Below are 20,479 nucleotides of genomic sequence, written 5' to 3' on the forward strand. Positions count from 1 at the left end.
GCTGCATTTTAATGTTTCAATGTTGTATTTTAATCTTGTTTTTAAGTTGTATTCATTCAACTTGTTTTTATTATTGCTTGTTAGCCGCCCTGAGCCTGGCCTTGGCTGGGGAGGGCGGGGTATAAATAAAATTATTATTATTATTATTATTATTATTATTATTATTATTATTATTAGATGAAGCATGCAGAATCCTGCTTCATTCGTCGGCCAGCCTGCTGTCTTTGAGGAAGTGTCCCTATAGGTGAGGAAATTAAAGGGGCGTATCTGAGCACACTACCAGGCTGTGCTATTTGTGCCATCAGTGGCTTGTAGGGGAAGCAAGTTGGCTTTCCCCAACAACCTTGCCAACTGCTTCATCCCATAGGACTGAATGGGACTGCTGAGAATTCAGCCCCTTCTAACCTCCATAGACCCTCCCTGGATTCTTTTGCTTGGTCATAGAAGAAGAAGAGAAGAGTTTGGACTTGATATCCCGCCTTTCACTCCCCTTAAGGAGTCTCAAAGCGGCTAACAATCTCCTTTCCCTTCCTCCCCCACAGCAAACACTCTGTATACCTGAAGGAGCGTCTCCACCCCCATCGTTCTGCCCGGATGCTGAGGTCCAGCGCCGAGGGACTTCTGGCGGTTCCCTCGCTGCGAGAAGCCAAGTTACAGGGAACCAGGCAGAGGGCCTTCTCGGTGGTGGCGCCCGCCCTGTGGAATGCCTTCCCACCAGATGTCAGAGAGATAAGCAACTACCTGACATTGAGAATACATCTGAAGACAGCCCTGTTTAGGGAAGTTTTTAATGTGTGACATTTTAATGTATTTTTATCTTTGTTGGAAGTCGCCTAGAGTGGCTGGGGAAACAATAGGAAACAATGGTACAAATAAATTCTTCTTCTTCTTCTTCTTCTTCTTCTTATTATTATTATTATTATATGTGAGGTGAGTGAGGCTGAGAGACTTCAGAGAAGTGTGACTGGCTCAAGGTCACCCAGCAGCTGCATGTGGCGGAGCGGGGAAGCAAACCCGGTTCACCAGATTACGAGTCCACCGCTCTTAACCACTACACCACGCTGACTCTCATACTACAGTGGGCACAATGTACATGCTGTTGAGATGGGCAGAAACGACTGGCACACTCTCCTCCGTTGGCTTCTCCATCTTCCATTGCCGGCCATATCTCTTCCCGCTTCTGTCCATCCTTGAGGTCTTAAGTGGAGGAATATTCTGTCCCGTGCAACTCTACGAGCTGCAGTAAGATCCAAGCCAGAACCTGCAAAACCCAGAAGTAACCCTTTCCGGTACTTCCGGGTTGCCGTGGGACGCAACCTAAAAAAAGTATCACGAAGCAAACGCAACACGAGGTATGACTGTATTAAAAGCACAATAAAGCGTCAAACGTTAAAAACTTCCCAAAACAGAGCTACCCTGGTATGGAATGCCCTCCCACCAGATGTCAAAGAGAAAAATAACTACCAGACTTTTAGAAGACATCTGAAGGCAGCCCTGTTCAGGGAAGCTTTTAATGTTTAATAGGTTATTGTATTTTAGTGTTTTGTTGGAAGCTGCCCAGAGTGGCTGGGGAAACCCAGCCAGATGGGCAGGGTATAAATAATAAATTATTATTATTATTATTATTATTATTATTATTATTATTATTATTATTCCCGTTCTCAATGAATCCTGGGAGGTTTAGGACCAGAGTCTTCCTTCTCCTAGGTGGGCTACCTTCCCAGGTAAGCAAGCCCCATCTGCCCCAGACTTTTGAAGACCTGGGTCCAAATTCCCACCCAAAGGCTCTGGGAAGAGCCAGCCGAATAATGCAAAGAAGCTGGGCTACAGTCCTCTAAGTGCAAGGCCCCGGGATTTGCTACTCAGTCTCTGTCGAGTGCCGAGGGAGGCAGGCTCCATGTTCTTCTGAGCACGTCAGACAATGCAGAGTCGCTGCTCCAGACGGTGGCTGCCTGGCGTCTGCTTATCGGCTCCTTTTAAATAAAGCTGTCCCCAGGGTTGTGGCAGAGGCACCGGAGCAATGCTGACAAGCCACCAAGGCGCTAATTGAACCAGCAGCCACAGCAGAGGGAGGGAGGAGGGGGGCAAGGCCAAGAGGGCAGAGCTGGAAAGGAGAGTGGCAGGTCTGAAATTGATTGTGCCAGATTTCCTTGCCAAGGGCAGAGGGGAAACATGGCTGGGCAGGCGAGAGGATGGCTGGAGGCGAGAAAAGGCACAATCCTGCCTTGGTGACCTCTTCTCCCTTTGGACAATGTAAGGGAACGACAAGAAGCAAAGGTTCCCCTCCAACGACATTTGCCCCTGCAAACGAAAATTGGATTTAAAGAAGTTTCAATTTCCCCAACCCCCCGAGACTTACTGCATTGTGAGAAAAATGAGAATTCTGTTAAAGAGTCCTATTCCCTACGGATCTACGCTTTCCCCTCGGAATACAGCAGTTAAGGCAGCCAACGGCCATAATTCAATATCCACCCACGTGGGGAACCCCCCCCCCCCACGAAACCCATAGGGACTTCCTTCCGAGTAGGCATGGATAGGATTGTGTTGAAAGCTCTGTAGGCAAAGGCGTGCTCTGAATCGGCCTTCCCCAACTTGGTGCCCTCCAAATGTTGTCATGATGCAGGAATTTATGTATAGGTGGGGGGGAGGGTGCCCCTCCAGCAGGTATCATGCACATGTAGCCCACTACCAAAACCGGCACAATTACTTTTGTGACTTTTGTGATTTGTCCCCACAAAACACTTCATTGCAGTTTCTTCCTATCTATTCAATGGGCCTTTGCTGCACGATACCAAATGTAAGACTTCACTGATAACTGTTTCTCTGTACTGGCTCACTGGGAAAACTTCAGAAATTCATATAGACATGTGAGCTCAGCTACCCAGCAGCCCCTCTGCCTGAGGGATAATCCCTGGCATCTTGATACCTGAGTGCCATTCCAGAAATAACAAACCCAGATGAAGACAAAAGGGTGGGATGAACTTGGCTGGGAAACAGGGAAATGGAAATATATCTTTTGTTCCACTTGATGGGTGTTTGGTGGAGGGCAAGGGGAACCATGGGGCAGGGTCCAGGATGCTCAGATTCCTGCCACCAGACCTCCCCTTTCATGATGTAACCATGATGTATTAGAGATGTAGTTTGGGGGGTGTAACATGGGGATTAGTAGCTAATAAAAGTTTGGGGGCTCTTTTGTTTGGGGCTTCCATCTTGTTCCACCTGTCGCGACAGTCTTCAATAAAGACCAAGCCTACTGGCTGCTGTTTTGCTCTGGTATTCCTGGCTGGTGTCCTTGTTTTTTGTCCAAGGCAGCCTTCAGATTTCTCCGTTAAGAGTTGGGACTACCAGTTCCCAGAAGCCAGTGCAGCAAATGGTCAGACATGATGGGAGTTGTAGTCTAGAACATCTGGAGGGTACCAGGTCGCAGAAGGCTGCTCTTAACCATCCTTCCACTTTGGTTATCTGAATCCACTATGTGGAGGCCCTGTTGTGTGATATTGGGCATCCTGATCAAATTTGCAGATGACTGGGAGGGGTGGCTAACACCCCAGAGGACAGGATCACACTTCAAAACGACCTTAACAGATTTGAGAACTGGGCCAAAACAAACAAGATGAATTTTAACAGGGAGAAATGTAAAGTATTGCACTTGGGCAAAAAAAATGAGAGGCACAAATAAAAGATGGGTGACACCTGGCTTGAGAGCAGTACATGTGAAAAGGATCTAGGAGTCTTGGTTGACCACAAACTTGACATGAGCCAACAGTGTGACACGGCAGCTAAAAAAGCCAATGCAATTCTGGGCTGCATCAATAGGAGTAAAGCATCTAGATCAAGGGAAGTCATAGTGCCACTGTATTCTGCTCTGGTCAGACCTCACCTGGAGTACTGTGTCCAGTTCTGGGCACCACAGTTCAAGAAGGCCACTGACAAACTGGAACGTGTCCAGAGGAGAGCAACCAAAATGGTCAAAGGCCTGGAAACGATGCCTTATGAGGAACGGCTAAGGGAGCTGGGCATGTTTAGCCTGGAGAAGAGGAGGTTAAGGGGTGATATGATAGCCATGTTCAAATATATAAAAGGATGTCACATAGAGGAGGGAGAAAGGTTGTTTTCTGCTGCTCCAGAGAAGCGGACACGGAGCAATGGATCCAAACTACAAGAAAGAAGATTCCACCTAAACATTAGGAAGAGCTCCCTGACAGTAAGAGCTGTTCGACAGTGGAATTTGCTGCCAAGGAGTGTGGTGGAGTCTCCTTCTTTGGAGGTCTTTAAGCAGAGGCTTGACAACCATATGTCAGGAGTGCTCTGATGGTGTTTCCTGCTTGGCAGGGGTTGGACTCGATGGCCCTTGTGGTCTCTTCCAACTCTAGGATTCTATGATTCTATGGAAAGAGCCACATAACTGGATATTGGGAACAGGCAAGATACCTATGAACCCTTAAAAAAATCTCCTGTTCCCAATGCCCTGCCAACTTTCTTTCCTTCCCTTGAACTGTCTGCTGCCCAGCCAGCCCTTCCAGTTCCTGCTGACTCTCCTTTTCCTCCTCATCCTCTTCTGATCCAGAGCAACTGAGCTACCTCCCTTCCCTTGGGAGTATCCTCTGACCCTCTCCCCCCCCCCTTACGGCTTGAGGTCTTGGTCGATCAGGATATCGTAGCCGTAGAGCTCAAAGCAGTGCTTGTCGCTGATGATGACTTTCTGGACGCTCTGCAGGCTCTTGATGAAAATGTTGTCCATCTCAGCGAAGAGGTTCTCTACGGCTTCCGCCCCGTGCTTGGCGGTCAGGTAGAGGCGGAACTTCTGGATCATCCACTTGCAGCCCTGCCAACAAATGAAATACAGTGGCACCTCGGGTTAAGTACAGTGGTGCCTCGCAAGACGAAATTAATCCGTTCCGTGAGGCTCTTCGTATAGCGGTTTTTTCGTCTTGCGAAGCAAGCCCATTGACAGCTTAGCGGATTAGCGCTATTAGCGGTTTAGCGGCTTTTAGCGGCTCACCTGATAAGCGGCTTAGCGGCTTAGGAAAAAGGGGGGAAAGGGAAAAAAACCCGCAGGAACTCGCAAGACATTTCGTCTTGCGAAGCAAGTCCATAGGGAAATTCGTTTTGCGAAGCGCCTCCAAAACGGAAAACCCTTTCGTCTAGCGGGTTTTCCGTCTTGCGAGGCATTCGTCTTGCGGGGCACCACTGTACTTAATTCATTCCGGAGGTCTGTACTTGACCTGAAACTGTTCTTAACCTGAAGCACCACTTTAGCTAATGGGGCCTCCTGCTGCTGCCGCGCCGCCGGAGCCCAATTTCTGTTCTCATCCTGAAGCAAAGTTCTTAACCTGAAGCACTATTTCTGGGTTAGCGGAGTCTGTAACCTGAAGCGTATGTAACCTGAAGCGTCTGTAACCCGAGGTACCACTGTACCATGAAAATCCCTGAAACGAGAAGTAATCGACTAGAAAAATTATCTTATGAAAACAAACTAAATAATAAAAATCAAAGAGTTTAAGGGAAAAAAAAATCTAAAACAGCTTACCTTGTATTCCTTTCTTTGAATTTGTGCCATTTAGGTTTTTTATACCTTTTTGTAAAGGCAACACTAGAATTTTCACAGCTGAGTCCTCAACTCTTTATTACTGTTCTTTGCTTCCTCTAAAGTGGCTTTGTTTAAAACTTGCCACTTGGGTTTCCAGACCTTTTTTGTAAATTCAGTATTAGAAATTGTACCTTTGAGTCCTCAGTCCTTTATTGCTACGTTTTGCTTCACCTAGGTCGGCCCAGGATTATAAATATTTCAGAATTTTTGGGAGTTCTACCCCCTTCTTGTGAATTTTGGTCATTTAAGGTTTATGATTTTTCTATTTCCTTCTGAGGAAACTGAATAGTTCAGGGAAACAAGGTTTGTAGCCGGCATCCTGTTAAGGCTTCGTTCAATTTGAGGTTTTTCTCATTTTCCCCTTAAACTCTTTGTTTTTTTATTACTGAGTTTATTTTCATAAGATAATATTTCTAGCTGATTACTTCTCGTTTCAGGGATTTTCGTGGTATTTCATTTGCTTTGTGCAATTTCTTGGTTCTGTGACTGTCTTTTTTTCTACTGACTGCCAACAAAGAGGTGGGTTTGGGCTGGGGAGACTCGAGTTCAAATCTCCACTCATCCCCCGCCTCTCAGTTTACTCTACCTCTCAAGATTGCTAAGAGACCAAAAGAGATCAACTGTCGCTCTGAGCTCTGTGGGGAAAGGGTGAGCCATAAACGAGATCGATAGAATGGACACAGGCCAAAACAGCCAAGAGTGGCAGTGGCAGCTGCTGATAAAAGCCCAACTGGACATCTAGAGTTGTTGGTTTTTTTAAACAGATGGGGTACTCCATTTATATCACAAGAATGTTTCCATGAGGCTGGTAGCCCAGCAGCTGGTGGGACGGCAGTAATGTCAAGTACCTTACAGGAACAGCATAGTACTTAGGCAATCCCCGCACCTAAAGTATTGCGCTCGGAGTGGGGAACCTCAGGCCCAGCAGCAGAGTGTGGCTCCCCATGCCTCTTCAACTGGCCCTTGCGCAGGGCTGGGCAATCTCTGGTTTTCAACATTGCGATACAGTGGTACCTCTGGTTGCGAACGAGCAACATGAGCAGAACATGTGCGTCTGCGCATGTCATGATTCACCGCTTCTGCACACGTTAAAACGTTTCATCTATCTTGACTCTTAACCCATTGGCCTTCCTGCTACAGCCACTCCTTGGGTGAGGATTTGAAGGGTGGCCTCCATCATCCCCCAGCCAAACCACCCCGGCCCCTGAAACAGAAGGGTTTGGGTACCTGGGTTGCTGGGCCCTCATTCCTCACCTTTTCGGGGTCGTAGTCAGGGGCGGTCTTCTGCACGGCTACATTTGTCAGGTGAACATCTGGCATGAGGCGGGAGGTAAGGATGATATGAAAGGAAAGAGATGCTCCCTGAATCCAAAATATGAACCTGGCTCCCAAAACAGCTTCCCTTTGCCCAGGCTACTCATTTCATCTATCCTCCTGCCCATGGGGTTGCCATGGGGATTAAATGGGGAGGGGGAGCACCATGCATGCCAGCTTGAACTCCTTGGAGGAAAAGTTAGGACTCAGCTACATCAGCCATGTTGCAACGCTATAACTTTGTTATAAACATGCGACACCAGATGGCGATGTAGAGCACAAAACTTTGTCTATGTGATTTTACATACAGGTTTTTTTCCCTTTCGTTATAACAATTTAATTTATGACTTATTTATAGCGGGTTTTTCTTGTGTGTAGATCCAGTCTTAGTGACTGAATGGGTTAAGATCACAGAGTTAAATTCTTAGACTCAGCTACGTAGGTCATGCCCACTCCTCTCCAGTGAGGGAGGAATTGAAGCTTTCTCTTCCTGTTCCCTCACTTTCTCTGCGTCATGTAACTGACCAAGGAAGACATGCCTAAGCAAGCGCCAAGCTTAGAGCACGTGTTTGGCACTATCTTTCCGTTTTCTACCCAAGATTATTCTGCCTCTGTTCTCTTTGCTGCTGCTTGGATAAATGCATGAATCTGACCTAAGGAATGTTTTGTAAGTAAATAATTTTAAACTTACTTAACAGTGTGTGGTCTGTTCATTGCAAACGCGGTAGAAAGAGAGAGGTGCTGTTCGCATGCAGACTAAAAAATTCTAACAACCTGCCTTCCTAACGCTATATTGCTGCTTGACTTTTGTGTGTTTAAACTCTGCTAGTGAGGTCTCTTTCCTGCTGGAGTGTGAGTTTAGCCCTGCATTTTGAATCCAGGCACCCCGCCAATTCACCCCACACACGTGGGTCACAGGGATTAATATTTTCCTCCCACATAAAAGGCATATTGTATAAACGCAATACAGTGGTGCCTCGCAAGACGAAAAGAATCCGTTCCGCGAGTCTCTTCGTCTAGCAGTTTTTTTCATCTTGCAAAGCAAGCCCATTAGCGGATTAGGGCTATTAGCGGCTTAGGGGCTTAGCGGATCAGCTGATAAGCGGCTTAGCGGCTTAGCGGATCTGCTGTTAAGCGGCTTAGTGGCTTAGTGGATCAGCTGATAAGCGGCTTAGCGGCTTAGAAAAGGGGGGGGGGAACCCGCAGGAACTCGCAAGACATTTTCGTCTTGCGAAGCAAGCCCATAGGAAATTCGTTTTGCGAAGCACCTCCAAAACGGAAAACTCTTTCGTCTAGCGAGTTTTCCGTCTTGCGAGGCATTCGTCTTGCGGGGCACCACGGTAAATAGAACATGTAGAAACAGATATGAAGTAGCTTCCTAAACAGTGAAGCATTTAGCATCATATACGGTGGTCCTCAGTGGTCCTAAAATGGTCTGAAAACGCTGATTCAGTCCTTGCAGCTGCCTTGATCTGCCAGGGACTTCAGGCAAGGTTGCTGACCTTGGCTGCCAGACCTGCTCAGCGTGAGTGGTCTCTGCAGTCTTCCTGCACCAAGCACACAGGCATCTTGTTGCAAATGCTGCTCCCCCCAACAGCTGACAAAAAGTTGTTCCGTCCTGAAGCAGCTCATGCAATGTGCAGACAGGTCAGGATACAGTGGTCATCGATGGTGTTCAGGGTGAAGCGGGTGTTGGAGAAGCGAGCAAAGCCATCGCGGTAAAGCCAGGCTTTGAGTGGGATATACTGGGAGGAAGAGAAAGCAGTGGTGAGCAGCAGCAGCAGCAACAACAACAACAATAATAATTTATTCTTTGTTCCCCAGCCACTCTGGGCAGCTTCCAACAAAGACCAAAAACACATCAAAATGTCACCCATAAAAAACTTCCCTGAACAGGGCTGCCTTCAGATGTCTTCTGAATGTCAGGTAGTTGTTTATCGCTTTGACATCTGCTGGAAGGGCGTTCCACAGGGTGGGTGCCACTACCGAGAAGGCCCTCTGCCTGGTTCCCTGTAGCTTTGCTTCTCGCAATGAGGGAACCGCCAGAAGGCCCTCGGCGCCGGACCTCAGCGTCCGGGCAGAATAATGGGGGTGGAGACGCTCCTTCGGGTATAAGTCCCTCCTAGCTGGCTATCACATCAATTCAAGGGACGGACTAGGCATTGCAGGGGCGACGGCCTGTTCACTCACCGACATGACTAGGACGTACACTCTCAAGTCAAACTTCCGCCCTGTGAACCCAAGAGAAATAGCTTTATGAATTACTGCCCCACCTGTGCTATTTATTTCTCATTCTCGGGACTGTAGGATGGCATTGCATTTGTGCTAGTTCTCTCCATGTGTCCTTTCATTTGGGCATTCATGGTGATTTGTGCTCCTGATGGCATCAGGGCGGTTATACACACTCCCATGTTCGATACTGTTTGTGTCTGCAAAGGTTTTGGGGGCAAAGTGCTTCACTTCCAATCAGCACTTGCCCCGTAACTTCCTCCTGAAGTCTTGTAACTTTTATACCACAAATATTCCAGGGTGGGTGGGTTGTCCACTTTTGTTGTGCTGGGATGCGGGTGGCGCTGTGGGTTAAACCACAGCGCCTAGGACTTGCTGATCAGAAGGTTGGTGGTTCAAATCCTCACAATGGGGTGGGCTCCTGTTGTTCTGTCCCTGCTCCTGCCAAGCTAGCAGTTCAAAGGCACGTCAAAGTGCAAGTAGATAAATAGGTACCGCTCTGGCAGGAAGGTAAACGGCATTTCCATGTGCTGCTCTGGTTCGCAATAAGCAGCTTAGTCATGCTGGCCACATGACCCGGAAGCTGTACGCTGGCTCCCTCGGCCAATAAAGTGAGATGAGCGCCGTAACCCCAGAGCCGGCCATGACTGGACCTAATGGTCAGGGGTCCCTTTACCTTTACTATCACAATAGTGCTCCTCCAGCCAGCACTAATACAGCAGCACGGGGGAAGCATTGCAGAACAACTGAGAGGGTTGTGTGGGTGGTCTGGTACAAATCCACCACCAGTGCACTCTTATTGTTGACATGTTGCAGAATACACCTGTACTCCCAGTCTGGAGGTACTCTTAGACTGTAAGCACCTTGGGGCAGCAAACTGTCTTTTTTGCTTATGTAAGGACTATTATGTACATGAAGGTTCCACTTACAGAACAGAATGTGTTCCCTGGATATCATCCGTTGGGTGAGTGTTCACATAACAAGTTGAGGATTTTCATTGATTCCTATGGGGAGATTTCTAATGCGTTCCCAAGCACAGAATGTTGACCTCCAAAGGGCAAAAAGAGAGAGGAAAACCCAGGAAAAAAATTGCTCTCGCCACTCCCTTCCTCCCCTGTTCTTCAGTCAACCAGCAAAAGGCCAACGAGAAAGTAAAAATGCTCTCTGTCTGAATATCTGAATCTGCAGTGTGTATAGCGAGGTTTGGGTACTAACTCATTGTGTTTGGATAAGTGAATTTTCTCATAGCAAACGTTTTTAAAGCAGGACCTGTGTGAATATTTATAGCATAGAATCATGCATAGAATTTTAGGGTTGTAAAGGACCATGATGATGATGATGATGATAGATGAAAGAATGGAAACATGGAAACCCAAAGCCCTGCTGGGATGTTTCAGCCTCATCAGCGAAGCGGCTGAAAGGTAAACAGAGGAACTGAAGGTTTTATCGCTCAAGGCTGTGTAATTGCTACCAATAGCTGTCACGGTTAAGCAACAAAAACCACAGAAACAGATACTTGTAGAAAAGTCAAAGTCAATCAGAAACAATAGAAGTGCCTTATCCGCTACAGAACAAATCACCGGATAGTTTACTGAGCGAGCCGCAAACATCATTCACCTCCGACGGAGCATACAGTATCAATTGCAGGCAGCTGGAACTAGTGGGAATTAGAGTTTCTCTCTGACTTCCCAAAGAGACAAGTTATCTGCTGGTCTACATGCAGAGGGCAAGAGTGGGAACTAACCATTCATGCCACACGGACATGTACATTTAGACTAGTACAAATGGTCATCTTAAGTCTGATGTAGGAAATACAATCTCCATTGGGCAGCCTATCCCAGAAAGGGGGCTGCGTGTGCATGTGCCCCACCTTATTAATGAGACTCTGGCGGTCAGGGAAATTCACTCCAAATTTGGGACGGAGGCGCAGGATTGTGCGTCTGTGTGTGCACACATATTCTGGGCTGATAAGCAGGCAACTCACCACCGACTAAATACGGGTTCTCGATGTAGCGCTGCGCTACGTAATTCTCTACCGGAATTTCATCTTTCTGGTCATCCACGCGGACACCGTCCTGTGAAGGAGATCGGGTGACTTGCTTAGGTCAGGAAGAATGGAAGCACTGTTTAACATTCTCCTGCGGGTTAAACCACAGAGCCTGGGACTTGCCGATCAGAAGGTCAGCGGTTCGAATCCCCGTGACAGGGTGAGCTTCCATTGCTCGGTCCCTGCTCCTGCCAACCTAGCAGTTCGAAAGCACGTCAAAGTGCAAGTAGATAAATAGGTACCACTCCAGCGGGAAGGTGAACAGCGTTTCCGTGCACTGCTCTGGTTCGCCAGAAGCGGCTTAGTCATGCTGGCCACATGACCCGGAAGCTGTACGCCGGCTTCCTCTGCCAGTAAAGCAAGATGAGCACGGCAACCCCAGAGTAATCCTCGACTGGACATAATGGTCAGGGGTCCCTTCACCTTTACCTTTAACTTTGCTCTTGTCTACCTGTGGGGTCAGGTTGGCATGTACACTGGGGGCCTGGGAAGGACATTTCCCCTGAGGTCAGATTCAGTCTTAAATATGGGAAGTGTTTTCGCCTTCGCTCAGGGCTGCTTGCCTGCTATTGTACAAAGCAGAGAAATATGGAGACGCAGGAAGGACCAGAATGGCGTTTAGACCAAATTGCCTCTCACATGTCGACCCAGACACCCAGGCCTCAGTGGGCTGTAAAGAGGAGCCAGAAGCTGAATCACCAAAGTCCATTTGTTTCTGTTTGCATTTTGCTTCCGTGACATTTCATTTTTGTATAAAGCGACTAACAGATGCAACAATAAGAAGAACAATGGCAGTAACAGGCTGCCCAAAATATGCTTTGGATTACAACTCCAGCCAGCAAGGCCGATGGTCAGGGGTGATGGGGGTTGTTGGCCAAAACATCTGGGGAACATCACATTTGGTAAATCTGATATAGCAGGAGGCATATCCCACCTAACGTTGTTAGGTTTCTAGACCTGGAGGAAAGTTCGTTTCAAAAGCCAAATATGGAGATAGCTTTGGTCTGAATAAGAGGGAGACCCCAAACACCTAAATCTGGGCTCCCTAATCCAACACACCCCTAGACACCTCCCCCAGCACCAGCAAGCCCCCTTAACCCTCCCTAATTTTGAAATAAATGTTATTTACCAGGCAGGCAGTTTGTGCGGTTACTCTAAGCCCTGACCTTCAGCTGCCATCTCTGTTTCCCCAGACTATATCAGGGCATGCCTAGAGGCATTCTCAGGAAACAAAGATGGTTCTTCTTATTTTCCACCATATGAACCTGACCAATAAGAATGTCTAAGCTGGATGCTCGAAGTTCAGACAGTGTGGCTTTAGTAATCCATATTTGTATTTCAGTAAAAATGATTTCGAAACATTTACCACTTTTTGAAACTAAGTTGTACTACGTGTCTTTTCTTGCTGCTGTATGGAAAAGCACATGAACCTGACCTTTAAAGAGTTTGTAAGTAAACCATTTTTAACTTACCAAACATGGTCTCTTTCAATGCTGAAGGAAGTGGGAAACTTGGAAGCAGCTTACAAGGGAATGTTTTAAAGGTCTAACAGCCTATGTTTCCACACTTCACTTTGCTGCATGGCTTGCGATTTTAAAACTCTGCTGCAGCTCTCTCACCAAAGAATATTTGCCCCAAACCTGGATCTAGGCATTCAGGGATTTCTCCTTTTATATTTTAACCAAATTACAAAAACCAACAAAAAGGACCAAAGTGTGCGGCTGCACATCATGGCAATTAGAAGATTCTGCTTGTCTGGTTGGTTTTAAACCGAAGTAAGATTCTGGGTGTGCTGTCCAGAATAAATAGTATTATCGTCAGCCCACCCATCATACCAGAGCTCTTGTGTTTTTCTGGTGTGAGCCAAGTGACATCTGAAAATCTCCCAGGGCTCAAAGAAACCAGAAGCCTCCAGGGTCACCCTGATCTCCATACACAAGCCACCCTAAACAGTAGAGGGCAGGAAGAAATATATGGGGCCCCAACCCCTAAGCAGCTGATGCAAAGGTGCTGCTCACCGGGCAAAACTGTATGGTAGGCTGTTCCCAACTAATCCCTTCCTGAGAGGTGAGAAGAAGGAGGCATCTCACCTTCCTCCAATCAATTACATCCTTGAGCTTCCGGAAGAGAAAAATGCCTCTCCCTTGAGATCGGGCAACCTGCAAAAGAGAGGGAAAATGTTACTACCCCTTCATCCGCCCGGCATTTTCCTCTCTCTCGGCCTGCAAAAAAAGGAAGCTGCGAAATGACTGTTTTGCACTCTGCCCTTCGCAGAGAAATAAAACGACAACTTTCTCAATAAATTCTACTCCAAAGCAATCCACATGACGTACCAAGAGGAAACGGATTCTGAAAACCTGCCCCAGTTAAGCCAATATCGGAAGCTGATCATTTTGCATCTTTTTATCCTACAATTGGGGAACAAGGGTGGCGCTGTGGGTTAAACCACAGAGCCTAGGACTTGCCAGTCAGAAGGTCGGCGGTTCGAATCCCCGCAACGGGGTGAGCTCCCGTTGCTCGGTCCCTGCTCCTGCCAACCTAGCAGTTTGAAAGCATGTCAAAGTGCAAGTAGATAAATAGGTACCGCTCCGGCGGTAAGGTAAACGGCGTTTCCGTGCGCTGCTCTGGTTTAGTCATGCTGGCCACATGACCCAGAAGCTGTACACCAGTAAAGCAAGATGAGCTCCGCAACCCCAGAGTCAGTCATGACTGGACCTAATGGTCAGGGGTCCCTTTACCTTTTATCCTACAATTATTTGGCTAACTTGGCTGTTCAGAGTTCAGAATCTAAAGCCACTTGCTGGGTGACCCCTAGCCAGTCATCATCCCTCAGCGTTTACAGGTTTCTTGTTAAGGAAAAAATGGCATAACCTCATGCACTTTGCCTTGAGCTCCCTGGAGAAGAGATGGAATGCAGACGTGATAAATATTACTACGGTCCCTTTGCTAACACTGCTCATGAAAAGCTGCAAACATTGCCTGTGGAAGAAAATAACACTATAAAGTTATTTTCTGCAAAATAAGCGTGTAGATATACATGACCGAATTGAACCATTTGAACAGGAGGTTTTTTGTTTGTCTGAGTTTTAGTGCAGAATCTGAATCCATTTCTTGCCATGGGGAGGGAATAACACTTCAGCTTAGGGGGGCCCTGTGTCCCTTATCACATAACAGGCACTTTCTGGGCCCCAACAATTAAGATATTGTGAAAAGCCTTAAGTCGTTTGGGAGGAAGGCTACAAAGAGGCGCCCGGTTTGTCTTAAAACCAGCCACCCACAAATTTTCCAGCTGCAGCTCAGCGGAACAGCTCGCCGCCTCCTCCCTGCTGTGTTTCTAAAGCTGACGATGCTATTTTATTTAGCAATATAAAAGGGAATGCTTGATGGTGTGCCATGATATAAAGGTTTTACGGGCACAAATTTGGGATGGTGGCATTACTCATGAGTGGTGGTGCCACGGGTGAGTTATGCCGGCCATCCCAGAGGAGAGCTGGTAAAATCTTTATGGATCTGCATGTTGCTATGCAGCCTGTCTCTCCAGCGGCGCAGGGTAAAAGTTTCCCTTGCTCTTGCAAGTATTGGGGGGGGGAGTTTTAAATGGGACTGTTTCCACCCCCACACATGTTTTGGTTGTTAATCAAGGGCTGCTAAAGTTACCCTTTCAGCCCATGCTGATGAGAAAACCACCTTGGAGGTAGGAATTGATTCTGTACATTGAAGTTCCACTCTACGTGGGGCTGCCCTTGAGACTGACCCAGAAACTCCAGTGGGTGCAGAATGCCGCGGCGAGACTCCTTACAGGGTCTTCGCCGCAGGATCACATTCACCCGGTGCTATACCAGCTGCACTGGCTCCCGGTGGGGTACAGGATCAGGTTTAAGGCGCTGGTCTTAACCTTTAAAGCCCTATACAGCCTAGGACCCTCGTACCTACGCGACCGTCTCTCCTGGTATATCCCACGGAGGACCTTACGGTCTTCAAACAAAAACATCTTGGAGGTCCCGAGCCACAGGGAGCTTAGGCTGGCCTCAACCAGAGCCAGGGCTTTTTCGGCCATGGCCCCGATCTGGTGGAATGCTCTGTCACTAGAGACTAGGGCCCTGCGGGACTTGACATCTTTCCGCAGGGCCTGCAAGACAGAGCTGTTCCAGCAGGCCTTTGTTCAAGGCACAGTCTGACCCCCTCCTTTGGTAATCCTCACAGAACTCTAGCCCAATGGTTGCCATTAATTTGATTTTGAATTGATTTTAGAATGAATTGATTTTGGAATGCTGTGTTACTTATATTGTTGTTAGCCGCTCTGAGCCCGGCTTTGGCTGGGGAAGGCGGGATATAAATAAAATCATCATCATCATCATCATCATCATCATCATCATCATCCTCATCATTATCATGGCTGTGAGCCACCCATCAATTTGTCTACTCTTATTTTAAAGCCATCTAAGCTAGCGGCCATCGCCACCCAATTTCTGTTCTTATCCTAAAGCAAAGTTCTTAACCCGAGGTACTATTTCTGGGTTAGTGGAGTCTGTAACCTGAAGCATCTGTAACCCGAGGTACCACTGTACATGAAATTCTCAGGCTCCTTGCATGTCAGTGGCCAATCCTGTAAGTGGGCGGCCTGATCCTTACCACCTGAGCCCCTGGCTGTGTATGGAATCATCTAAAGCCACACACAGCCCCCCTGGATTTCTGGGGCCGTGTCCTCCTCGAAACCAGCTCTGAAATCCCGGAATCCCAGCTCCCCCAGGTGATAAAGTAAGCTTTCCGAGCCTCGCAGGAAGTGAGATATTGGGCTGTTAAAACGTCCCTGTCTCCGTCTCGTATATTACCTTCCTAGTTTTAAGGCCCGTGTATTCCCCCGCCCCCCCAAGCAGAACATTCTGTAAGGCAAAGAAAGAAATATTTTTATTGCCTGCTCTTTTCATGAGATTCTCCCCACCTCCCACCCCTCGTTTAAGCGGCAGCTGCTTAAATCAGAACAAAGCATGGCATGGAGCCTTCCGTGCCAAGATGGTCATGTGAAAGGATTGAGAGGTGCTAGCCAGCAAAAGAAGGTGGCTCATGCGCTCTGGGCTGGACTGTCACTGCAGAGCACTGTGCTATCTCCTGCAGTATTCATTACTGTTTAGGGAAGCTTGCAATGTTTGATGTATTGTTTAGTCGTTTAGTCATGTCCGACTCATACATGGGACTGGCAGAGATGACGGGCAGAATCCGAGATCAGGACAAAGAGACAGTGGAAGAAGATTGGAAGAAGTTTAAAGACTACCTTAATAAATATTATAAAATTAATGAAGGCTAAAAAGATATGGGTTTAAAAATTAGTGGTTTACAGGGGAATTGATCTAAGGAAAAAGAATAGAATTAATAACAACTACGGGAAATGTGGGAATGGATTTGCTGATAAGATAAATGAGATTAGAATACAGAAGGGGGAGGTGTGAGGAGGTTGGTGAAATTAGGATCAGAAATTATGGTTTGAACTTATACCTGTTTTTGATTTGTTTGTTTGTTTGTTTGTGTATTTATTGTTTTTTGTGTTTATATGTGTTATTTGAAACTTTAATAAATATCATTTTTAAAAAAAAAAAAATAGTCATGTCCGCCTCTCCGTGACCCAATGGACCAGAGCACGCCAGGCACTCCTGTCTTCCACTGCCTCCTGCAGTTTGATCAAACTCATGTTCGTAGCTTCGAGAACACTGTCCAACCATCTTGTTCTCTGTCGTCCCCTTCTCCTTGTGCCCTCCATCTTTCCCAACATCAGGGTCCTTTCTAGGGATTCTTCTCTTCTCATGAGGTGGCCAAAGTATTGGAGCCACAGCTTCAGGATCTGTCCTTCCAGGGAGCACTCTGGGCTGATTTCCTTCAGAAAGGAGAGGTTGGATCTTCTTGCAGTCCATGGGAATCTCAAGAGTCTCCTCCAGCACCAGAATTCAAAAGCTCCCATTCTTCAGCGATCAGCCTTCTTGATGGTCCAGCTCTCATTTCCACACATCACTACAGTGGTACCTCAGGTTAAGTACTTAATTCGTTCCGGAGGTCCGTTCTTAACCTGAAACTGTTCTTAACCTGAAGCACCACTTTAGCTAATGGGGCCTCCCACTGCTGCTGCGCCGCCAGAGCATGATTTCTGTTCTCATCCTGAAGCAAAGTTCTTAACCTGAGGTATTATTTCTGGGTTAGCGGAGTCTGTAACCTGAAGCGTCTGGAGCCTGAAGCATATGTAACCCGAGGTACCACTGTACTGGGAAAATCATAGCTTTAACGATACGGGTCTTATTTATGCTATTTTAATATTTTGTTGGAAGCCGCCCAGAGTGGCTGGGGAAGCCCAGCCAGATGGGTGGGGTATAAATAAATAAATTATTATTATTATTATTATTATTATTATTATTATTATTATTAGAGCCTGTATCTGCATTTGTATCTGCCCCCCCCCCATCCTAGAGATCCCAGATGCCATGGGCTGGTTGGATGCCAAGGAAAGGTGGGAGGAACTAGATGGGGAAACCCCAGGGGAAGAAAGTGTTAGAATTCCTGCTCCATGATTGCAGTCATGGGATTTTTGTCTTTCACATGACGATGTATGTTTTGACTCCACAGAGTGGGAAGTGATGAAGACAGGATGTTTGTGTTACTGTGTTCTGTGAAATAGGACTATTGTCCTTTGTTCTTGCTGTCTGATGCTAGAGAGAGAGGGAGCCATGTTGCAGTGTTCCGTGTGGGTTTATATGTAAATAAAGTAGATTAGCCAAAATGCAGAGTTGCTGAGTGTCACACAAGGTGCGCAAACTCTGCGGATCCCTAAGTGTGCCGGTGTCGGTTGGCATCAGTCGCTGTGATGTTCGGGCAGAAGAAAACTTTTGAAGCTCCCGAACGAAAGACCAGGAGGGAGAGAACATGCCAGTCGGGACCATGGCATGCCGTGTGGCGTGGTCAGAGTCCAGGTCGAGGGTGTAGTATGGAGGCTGCCCGTCAAGGCTGAAGCGGAGTCCAAGGCAAGGAGTCAGGTGTGGTCAGGAACTCTGGCAGAAGAGCAGGACAGGGTGCCGGCAGGAACAGGTTACCAACAATGTTGCTTCCGCAACCTGGGACTGGGGCTGGCTGGCTTTTATGTGCCCCGAGGCATAGGGCGGCCCCGGTCCACAGGTGACTCACCTCTCCTGGCCTGGAGGCAAGCCCTCCTCCTGCGGGAACTTAGTTTCCTCCACCTCTCTGCCCTGAGCCTCTGCAGCTCAGGAGAGGCTGGAGGGTTACTGGACCCAGAGGCAACCTCAGCTTCCCCTGACGGGGCTGAGAGTGGAGCACCTGCAGGCAATGGGTCCTCCATCACCTCTGGAGCCAGAGTGGATTCAGCTGGTGTCTGCTCCTGAGGATCCGGCACAGGTGAGGGCCCTTCAGGTTCAAGCCCCTGCCCCGGCTCAGCTGGTCCTGGAGGCGGGGAATCCTGTGCAGGCTGGGATTCCTCAGGTTCAGCTTCTGAATCCGGTTCCCAGGCCATCACAAACAGTCTCAGATTGCTTGGGGAAAACCCTGGAGAGGTGGGGACTTGGGGAGGTAGGGACCTTCAGTCTGAGCAACTGCTTCATGGGGGCAAGAGCTATTGGAGTGAGTTACTGTGCTCATTAGGCACTCCTGTGTTGATTGCGTTTTTGCTAATTAAGAGTTAACTCCAACTTGCTGGGTGTGATTTACTGCTGGCTCGCTCCTGACACCGGATAAGCCGGCCACTGGGTTAGCAACCAGGTTGGCTAGCGAAGTGAGCAGGTTGGCTGCTCCTTGTTCCAGTCCTACTTTTCCAGACCCTCTTTCTGTTCCAGACCCTTTGCCTAATTCTTTCCTAGATCCCAGGGCTGCCAACACTACAAAAGCTCTCTTTTGCATCTCCATCTGCTCTGCTCTTCTGCATCCCATTCTCTAACGATGAAGCGACAGTGAGATATTCCGGCTTGATACATCGCAGGCATAAAACTCCGGGTTTCAGCTCACACAATTTGCAGCGCAGAACTCCCAGATCCTTCTCACTAGGCACCACTCAAACCCAACCCCACTGAGGAAGCACCAACTTCACCTGCTATTCCAAGGGCTTTCTAGAATATGCAGCGTGAACAAGGTATTTAAGCGAATGTTGACTTTTAACTTAATTTTCCTCTCCCCCTTCGAAAGGGAGAGGGTAGTAAAAAATGGATCTATTAACCAGAACCTGAGGAGAACTGAACTCCTGCCTCCACCTCCAGAGCCTTCTTCAACCCGCGTCCTACCACTTGTCGGCGCAACGTTGGTAATTGCAACCTTTTTAATACAGTCTCGTTCAGCGTATCCTGCTTTTCCCTCCCCAATGTTAATTGAGGATGTGGGCCCAAATCAGCTTAATGCAAGGTTTCTTGCTGGCAATTAACACAAATTATCATTTGTAGACTTAGATAATCGCTGGCTGTTATCCTCCTGGCAGTAATTCACGCGCTCGTTTGCATAATTGCCTCCCATTCCCCCACTCGGAGGCCTGCCCCTCATTCGCAGGCGGGAGGCGAAAAGCGGCTGGTGCCAGCTTTTATCGGCCCGGCAAACGACCTGCCCCACTGCGAGCCTCGCAGATGGGTGTGGAGGTAATTATGCATGGCGGTGCCGTATTCATGATGCTAAAACGTCTCTCATCATCTGGCAGCAACGGCATGCCTTGCCTTGCCTTGCCTCCTCTCGGCTTCTTTGCTGGCCTCCCAAAGAGGCAGATTTCCCCGCTCCCTTGGGGAAGCGAGTGAGCAGAATCAATTATTACATCCAGGAAAAGCTTGTTTCTCTTAAGGTCTCCGAAAGGGGCAATTGGAGCTCCGGGGGATGGAAGGCGACAGAGACCCGTTGAAGAAAATTCGGAGTGTTTCATTTATTATATATATCTACGTACACACACACACACACACACACACACACACACAGAAATTCAAGTCAGCTCTCATTTAAAACCCACCTGGTTTACATTTTCCGAAACAATATTCAAACAATATTCGCAGCCATCCCTTGGAGTTGAAATTTTGCAGTGCCGGATAATGCATGCAAGCGTTCAAAACGTGGGCAAAGTGCCAGTACAAATGCAGATACAGTGGTACCTTGGGTTACATACGCTTCAGGTTACAGATGCTTCTGGTTACAGACTCCGCTAACCCAGAAATAGTACCTCGGATTAAGAACTTTGCTTCAGGATGAGAACAGAAATCGGGCTCTGGAGGCGTGGCGGCAGCAGGAGGCCCCTCTAGCTAAAGTGGTGCTTCAGGTTAAGAACAGTTTCAGGTTAAGAA

The 20,479-nt window shown here is 47.7% G+C and overlaps 1 protein-coding gene and 1 long non-coding RNA gene across 4 annotated transcripts in view; one reads left to right on the top strand and one right to left on the bottom strand.

The window, feature by feature from the left end:
- Nucleotides 1–20,479, top strand: part of LOC309345239 — a 147,139-nt gene that overhangs the window by 38,125 nt on the left and 88,535 nt on the right. The gene's annotated exons all lie outside the window — the stretch shown is intronic.
- The window catches only part of TTLL9 (tubulin tyrosine ligase like 9), a 52,303-nt gene that overhangs the window by 5,790 nt on the left and 26,034 nt on the right, over nt 1–20,479 (bottom strand). For 2 of the 3 annotated variants that reach the window (XM_081867894.1, XM_081867892.1), the window contains exons 6-11: nt 13,199–13,339; nt 11,118–11,208; nt 9,095–9,135; nt 8,562–8,649; nt 6,845–6,903; nt 4,629–4,825 (exon numbers count right to left, since the gene is read on the bottom strand). In XM_081867894.1, coding sequence (XP_081724020.1) covers nt 4,629–4,825; nt 6,845–6,903; nt 8,562–8,649; nt 9,095–9,135; nt 11,118–11,208; nt 13,199–13,339 — 617 coding nt within the window. The remainder of the gene's footprint in view (nt 1–4,628; nt 4,826–6,844; nt 6,904–8,561; nt 8,650–9,094; nt 9,136–11,117; nt 11,209–13,198; nt 13,340–20,479) is intronic. The other variant, XM_081867893.1, reaches the window with a different exon arrangement.

This window comes from Podarcis erhardii (genome assembly GCF_964252035.2).
Source record: "Podarcis erhardii genome assembly, chromosome: 6".
In the NCBI taxonomy this organism is placed as follows: Eukaryota; Metazoa; Chordata; class Lepidosauria; order Squamata; family Lacertidae; genus Podarcis; species Podarcis erhardii.